This window comes from Pogona vitticeps, chromosome 1, assembly GCF_051106095.1.
Source record: "Pogona vitticeps strain Pit_001003342236 chromosome 1, PviZW2.1, whole genome shotgun sequence".
Classification (NCBI taxonomy): Eukaryota; Metazoa; Chordata; class Lepidosauria; order Squamata; family Agamidae; genus Pogona; species Pogona vitticeps.
In genome coordinates, this window is record NC_135783.1 from 23,123,817 (window position 1) to 23,131,185 (window position 7,369).

Here is a 7,369-nt window from a genome sequence, read left to right on the forward strand (position 1 = left end):
AATCCTATTGGAGTTAATGGGGGACTTTCTGTGGATCAAGAAGGGAGACAAAAGTAGCTGAACCTTCTGCTGGAAGGGGAAACTCTGCAAGTAATGTATTCATCAAGGCAAGCCCAAAGGAAAGAATGGAATAAATATATAAAAATGGTAGTCACGGCTCCACCTCCGCCAAAGGGAAGGAGAGGTGGCAGAAAATGTACTTCGCGATAGAGGAAAAACACCAACGTCACTGAATAGATAAGAAAAATGGAATACTGTATTTGATTGTTGTTGGTTTTTTTTTTTAAGAAAGTTTGTACATATAGATAAACACGCAGTAAAGGAAACAGTGGCATAAGCGTCCTATGTGGAGTTTAAGAAGAGACACCCCCCCCACCCCAAAAGCTGCTATTTAAATACTCAAAAATGCTTTTGCATAAGAAAACTACAGTGGCACCCTACGCCTCATTCCGTCTATTACTGAGATCCCTTGGAAAACTTAGCTCGTCCTCTCTTGACAGCCAAGTTTGTGCAAGGAACTCAGGTCAGGGAAGATGTTGTTTAAAAAATAAGAAGAACAAGAAGAAGAAAGGTGGAAGAGGATAAACAGAAAGAAAAATAAGGAGGGTCAGAAAGAAAGAGGGCCAGGAACGGAGAAGGGAGACAAGGAAGAGAAGCGCAAATTTCATATACAAGCATTTTCTACACATATATTACAAACTGGGAAAAATGACCGCATCATTAAGATATACATAATTCATATAAAATCTTGAAATAAAAATAAAAATCTGTTACAGTCATAACTATTCTTTTTCCACATTTATAACCAGTACCCACACAGGCAGTGACAGAAGTGTAGAAAAAAAGGTGCTTACGAAGAAAATGATTGTCTGTTGAACGAAAGAATAAAAATAAAACAAATTTTAAAAAACGACAGAGGAAGGAGGAAGAGGAGGTGGAAAAATTGCCTCTAGTTTAAACCATAGCTTGGACTTGGGGCGGAGGGGGGGGCGGAGGGAGGAAAATACAGATCAGTAGAGACGAAGATTGATAAAAACCCAACAAAAAAGGCGATAGACATCTGTTATTTCCCTCTTCAAAGAGTTCCTTTAAATTTTTTTTAAAAAATGATTCTCTCTCTCTCTTTGTACAAATTTGATCGGCGTTTTCCTTTCTTCCCCCTGTAGTCTTTATTATTATTATTATCATTATTATTATTATTATTGTTCATTTATTATAGAGCATATTATATTTCCCCACCCACCCCCTACAAACTGAATCATCATCACCATCATGCAAAATGGGTGAAATGCAGTTCATGGGAAAGCCCAAACAATGAAATAAAAATGAAAGAAGAAAAGAGAGCTGGAACGTGCTTTTGTCCTACAAAGAATACAAATGTCACCTTTCTTTCTTTCTTTCTTTCTTTCTTTCTTTCTTTCTTTCTTTCTTTCTTTCTTTCTTTCTTTCTTTCTTTCTTTCTTTCTTTCTTTCTAATAATAATAATATTCATAATAGCACGGTATTATCATTATTATTATATTCCCCACTGCAGCGTCACCAACTGTCAAAGTTGTGTGGTGTGTTTTTGTTTTTGTTTTTGTTTGTCTTATTTCTGTTCTGTTTTTTTCCCCCTCGAGGGATTGCTCGTTCATTTGTTTTGTTTGCTAGGTAACGTTTGGGATTGTCAATTAAAAAAAAATCTTTTAAATGTCTGTTCGTTTATTCTTTCAATTTCTGTTTTGTTTTCGCTTCTGCGTCTACATGTGTGTTCTGAGGGTTTCTCATTGTTGTTGTTCTCTCGGAGGGCTGAGGCGGGTCGGACGGGGGGAGGGCGGGTGCTTGCTTGCTTGCTTGCTTGCTTGCTGGGGGAAAGGGGCTTATTTTGCCTTTTTTTCTGACTGTTTATTTCCTCCTCGGGGTTTTTTTGTTTTGTTTTGTTTTGTTTTGCTTTCCTTTCCGTTATCATACATCACATTCTGAGTCGCTGGAGGTTACCGAGAGGATGGAGGTGCCCGTCTCGGCTCGTTCTGTCAAACTGGAGACGCTGGTCGTCGGGCTGGCCGCCGTGGACGGAGACTCCGCCGAACTGTGAGTAGGACATCCCGGTTCCGACAAAGAGCGCATGCCGCTCTGTCCGATCGCCTGGTGCTGGAGCCTATAGGAGGCGGGGAGACAAACCAACAGCACAAAACCTTTCTCAGAAGCAGAGCCACAGAGAGAGAAAGAGCAGCAAGAACAAGAGGAGGGAGGGGGGACCACGCTGAAGGAGGGAATCTGCCCTCCACGCAAACACATAATAAATGCGTTTATTCACACCGGCCGGGATTCTAGCAGAATTGTAACACAGACCAAAGGTCTCCATCGAGCTGGAGACACACCCCTTCCTTCTTCACAAGACCCTTTCCCAAAAGCTTGGCCCATTGAGAGAATTATTCCTTCCTTCCTTCCTTCCTTCCTTCCTTCCTTCCTTCCTTCCTTCCTTCCTTCCTTCCTTCCTGCCTGCCTGCCTGCCTGCCTGCCTGCCTGCCTGCCTGCCTGCCTGCCTGCCTGCCTGCCTGCCTGCCTGCACCCCAATCTCCTTCCAGTCTTGTTTCGTTAAGGATCCGGCCCCAGCGCAGCGGCTCCCAGCCACCTTTCCTCCCATCCTCACCCCCACGAACCCCTTCGCCAACATCCTCCCGACCCCTTCACTCTTTTCTCCAAGAGTATTCCCAATCACCGAAGGCTGGGAGCCGGGGCGGGGAGGGGGGAGGAAGCCATGGATGGAGAGCTATTTTTTTCAGACAGGAAAGGTTTGCTGGAAGAAACAGAAGTAAAGAAGCGCCTTCCTTTTGAAGCGTTCCGTAAAGTGTGTGGTCGGGAGGCGACCGACTTGCACAGGGAAAATAACTGGAACGCCCTCACACACTTACACAAGCCCTCACTCTCTATTATTTCCAAATATTCATATCTAGGCAACATTTCTGAGCTCCTTGTCCCTCTCTTTTTGCTACCGGTTTTGTTTCAGGAAAGCGCTGGGCCTTCCCCTAAGTTGAAATCCATTCGTCACTGTTACGGCTGCCCCCCCCCTCCGCAACTAGTGACAGTCCAGTTCACACAACAGCCCCGGAGAGTCACAAAAAGATGGTTTATTTAAGCCGGAGAGGGAAGTCCTGCGCTGGGATTCCACTAGAACAGAAATCACGTTGGGAAGATCAACAAACACCACAACAAACAGATGAAGCTACTTGACCGTTTTTTTTGGGGGGGGGGCACCAGAACCAAGAGCAGCAGCAGCAGCAGCAACAACAACAACAACAACAACAAAAGAGCAACATTTCCAAGTTGCTGGGCTCACTCAACACACGCATACATGTATAAACACGCACAGAATCTCAGTATCCTCCATGCATTTTCTGGTTTGCAGCCTCGACGGTTCTGATTCTCGGATGGGAAACACAGAGAGAGAGAAAGAGAGGGAGAGACAAAGGGAGACCGGCCACTGATCCTTATAATTGTCAACAACTAAGTAGATCGCTTTAGTGCCAGATTTAGCTCACGCCGTTATAATAATGTGTAAGCGTCGCCGAATTCCTGCATGTTACTGGAGAATAGGTGGGTGCAGATTCTCCAGATCAATAAAGGTTTTGGGGAACAGATTTAACTTCTCTTTCCATTCCCCCCACACCCCACTTTTTAGCAGAAAGACTAAAGGAAATATCAAGCTTAGAAAAGTGGCGGATCAGAGGCGAAAAATCATGTCTCTCCCTATCCCCCAAAGTAAAATAAAAACAAAGCCCAGATAAATGTATACTTGCATCTTTATAAAATGTTTTGCAGGATAATCTTGAGACAAATGGATTTAAGAATAATTTAAATCCCTTGCCTCAGCTACCTTAGGGATCTGATTTTTCAGAAACATTGTAATTTTCCAGGAATCTAAGCGTTTTATTTTCCGAGTATTTACTTACTCTCGTCTCTGACGGTTGGAGTTCATAATGAGTCCTCTCTATGGTCATCTCAGTGAGTCAATCATTAGCAACTTTCACGCTTTAAGGGTGTGTGTGTGGGGGGGGTGGATGTTTCAGCCCGCCTCGCCATCGGCAGAACTGGAAGAGCGTTTTTAAATTATCTTTTTTTACTCCGCTCCTCCAGAATCCGAAAAAATTTAGTCGCTGCATTCATTACACACGCACGCACACACACACACACAAACTACATTCATTACAGGGAACTGCTTAAGTCCACCATGAGCATGAAAGAGAGAGGGTGGCCGTTTTGCTCCGCATTATTTCATGGGATCCCTACATGTTTGGACATAAAATTATTTTGAGCCACAGAGAACGATAAGTGAATGGAAGAAGAGTCTCTGTTGGCTACAGCGGCACAATAAAAATCTAGTTTTATGGCTGCCCTAATTTCTCCTACAAGTCCATGTTTGTTTATTTATACACGCATAAAACAAATGCGCATATATTAAGCTACCCACACCTAAAAAGGGAAACTTGGGGGGGGGGAGGGGAAAGCAACTTTTACTAGTTCACAACATTTTCCTTTCCTTTCTTGTGTCATTGCCTTCTTTTTCTTTTCTTTTTAGACAAATGAACATGTCTGTTTGCTTTTTATAATTAATAAGAACAATGGAGGAGCAGCTTTCTCGCTCGCTCGCTCGGTCTCGCTGGCTCTCCTTTCAAAAGAACGCTTTGCATTCTGATGTTTGTTTAAACTATTTAATGAGGTAAGCCGAGGCGGAAGGGAGAAAAAAAAGTTAAGAGTTGCCAAATACAGTTTTCATGGCACAAAGAAAGAAATAACACCAAACCCTCCCTGCAGCAGAGGGAGCGGTGCTCGGTGAGTTGTCGCTGTTCTTGTTCTTGTTGCTGTGGCCGACAGTCACGGGCCAATCCCTGAATAAAAGGGCGAGGCGAGTTGTTGGTGATTTTTTTTAATGGCCAAGGAAAATGAAACAATAAAAATAAGAACTCAGTTCGAGTGTCCGAGAGGTGGAAGATTTAACACCCATTTCTCCTGCTGATTGCACTGGGCAGGAGGGGGGCGGCGGGATCGGCTTCCGCGCGAATCTTTCTGTTTTATTATTATTGGTCTTTGGTTAGAGCCAGCCATACACACGCATGCAATCATGGGTTCAGAAAAAATAGAGAGGGAAATGACTCGGGAAATGGCTTCTCTACTGAGATATCTGGGATGGCCTGAGTTTGGGAAGAATACCAAACTTTGAAAGTGGCAGAAAGAGGTGGCGTAAAGCGGCTTTCTCTGCGGAGAACACCGTCAGGTATGAAAAGGGACCCTGCCGTGGGTATCGAGGGTCGATTCTCTCGGCCTGGGCGAGAGGAGTAGGGCGGTTATCTCAGAGAAAATCCCAAGGAGTTGTTCCTCCCCAGGGATTCCCTGTTCAAAGCCTCGATTCTTCCACGACTTTTTAAAAACCCCAGTGTTTCGCACCCAGAACATTCCTGGAGTTGGAGGAACCCTGGAGCACAGATCCGGGCTCACCCGCGCAAACCTCCCCCCAGGAGATCGCAAGGAACTCCTCCGAGGTAGAGGACCTCAGAGGCCTGAGGAAGAAGGGATTCCCAGCGGACAGGCAACCCAGGCCCTGCGCGCGTGTCTACGGGCATGTCCGCTGGGTCCACTGCGCGTTCTCTCCGGCGCCCCAGCCACCCAGCCACCCACCCCCGTCCCCGGCCTGGTGGCCGAGCCAGACCCGGTTCTCCACTCACCTGTTCTTGGCCGCCGCCGCCCGGTCTCTCTGCCGTCGGTTCTTGAACCAGTTGCCCACTTGCGTGGGGGTGAGGCCGGTGGCCTGGGCCAGTTCCCTTTTCTTGCTGGGGTTGGGATAGGGGTCCTGGAGGTACCACTCCCGCAGGAGGCTGCGAGTCCGCTCCTTGAAGCAGTGCGTCTTCTGCTCGCCGTCCCAGATGGTCCGGGGCAGCGGGAACTTCTTGCGGACGCGGTACTTGTCGACGGGTCCCAAGGGGCGTCCCCGGAGCTTCTCGGCTTCCTGGTAGTGAGCTTCGAGCCACATGGCCTGGAGCTTGCCGTGTGACTCCTTGGTGAACTTGTGGTTCTCCAGGATGTGGTAGAGGTCTCGGAAGTTGCCCGTGTGGAAGGCCACCACCGCCCGGGCTCGGAGGATGGACTCGTGCTTGTTGATGGCCTCGCATGCCCCGGGCGCTACCGGCAGGGACCACAGGAACCGGCCCAGCCTCTCGATGTCGCCCGTCTCCTCCAGCGTCTCGCAGACACTGGCCACTTGCTCCGGGGAAAAGTTGAGCGTGGGCAGCTGGAACATGGACAGTTCTTCCGGGGCTCCTCGCGAGGCGCCTCCTCCGCCACCGCCGCCGCCACCGGCTGCTCCGGCGCTACAACCGGTGGCAGCGCTGCTGCTGCTGCCGCCGCCGCCACCGCCGCCGCCGCCGCCGCCTCCAGCTCCCGAGCTGCTGCCACCCCCGCTGGCCAGAAGGAGCGAGCGGTGATGGTGGTGCGGGTCGCTGGGGAAGTTTGGCAGAAAGAAATGGGTGGGATAAAGCTCTAAAGGGGATCTGAACACCATGGGACCCAGCCTGGCGGACGTGGGGAGGGGGGCCGGCAAACAAGAAGGAGAGAGAGAGAGAGAGACGGAGAGAGAGAGAGAGAAGGAGAGAGAAGCTGGATCAAGGCGAAAAGAAAGGAAAGCAAGCGGACGGAGATGAAAAAGAAGAAGAAAAAGAGGAGGAAGAGGGGAGGGAAAGGGGGCTCACGCACCCCACGCACATCCACACCCGCACACGCTCCCGCAGCCACATAGAGACCCTCATTCAAACCCACACACAGACCCCCGCGCGCGCACACCCACTCGCACACTCCCACCCACCCACCTCCTTACATACACACACACATACACACACTCACACACGCGCCCGCGCACACGCACGGACATACAAGACAGGCATCCGCGCAGCCCTGGCTCACTTACACACACACATACACACACACACTCGCGTGCGCACGCACACAAACGCGCGCGCACGCACACTCTCTCACACACACACCTCCCGACCCGGTCCCAGTCCCGCTGCCGCCGCCGCCGCCGCCGAGGCGAAAAAACGATTCAGGGATTCGGCCGCGATCGCCCTAATGACAACAGCCTCATAATATCTCTCCTAAATCCACAGTGAGTGCAGCGCCGAAGCATTTTGTTTCGCTTTTCTATTGGCCTGCCGGGTGTCGTTGTGGCGTCGCCATGGCAGCGCCCTGCCAATCACTGTCAGCCCTGCCAATCATCGGGGACTACGTAAGAAAAAGGGCTCTTACCGCTGCGCCCAAAGGCGAAGGGGAGGGGGGCCGAGGAGGAGGAGGAGGAGGAGGAGGAGGAGGAGGAGAGAGCCAGCCAGCCAGCCAGCCAGCC

At 49.3% G+C, this 7,369-nt stretch overlaps 1 protein-coding gene across 1 annotated transcript; it reads right to left on the reverse strand.

Moving 5' to 3' along the window:
- Positions 1-234: 234 nt before the first annotated feature.
- On the reverse strand, positions 235-7,153 carry SIX3 (SIX homeobox 3). Its single transcript, XM_020800521.3, has 2 exons — positions 5,703-7,153; positions 235-2,137 (listed from the first exon to the last, which is right to left on the reverse strand). Exons 1-2 carry the CDS (start codon positions 6,533-6,535, stop codon positions 1,945-1,947), a joined length of 1,026 nt encoding a protein of 341 aa, XP_020656180.3. The 5' UTR covers positions 6,536-7,153; the 3' UTR covers positions 235-1,944.
- Between the last annotated feature and the right edge of the window lie 216 nt (positions 7,154-7,369).

Excerpts from the sequence above, each read along its gene's own strand:
- SIX3 (XM_020800521.3), bottom strand. The coding sequence starts at position 6,535 with ATGGTGTTCAGATCCCCTTTAGAGCTTTATCCCACCCATTTCTTTCTG. Across the intron at positions 2,138-5,702 it reads GCGGCGGCGGCCAAGAACAG|GCTCCAGCACCAGGCGATCG; the intron begins GTGAGTGGAGAA and ends CGCCTCCTATAG.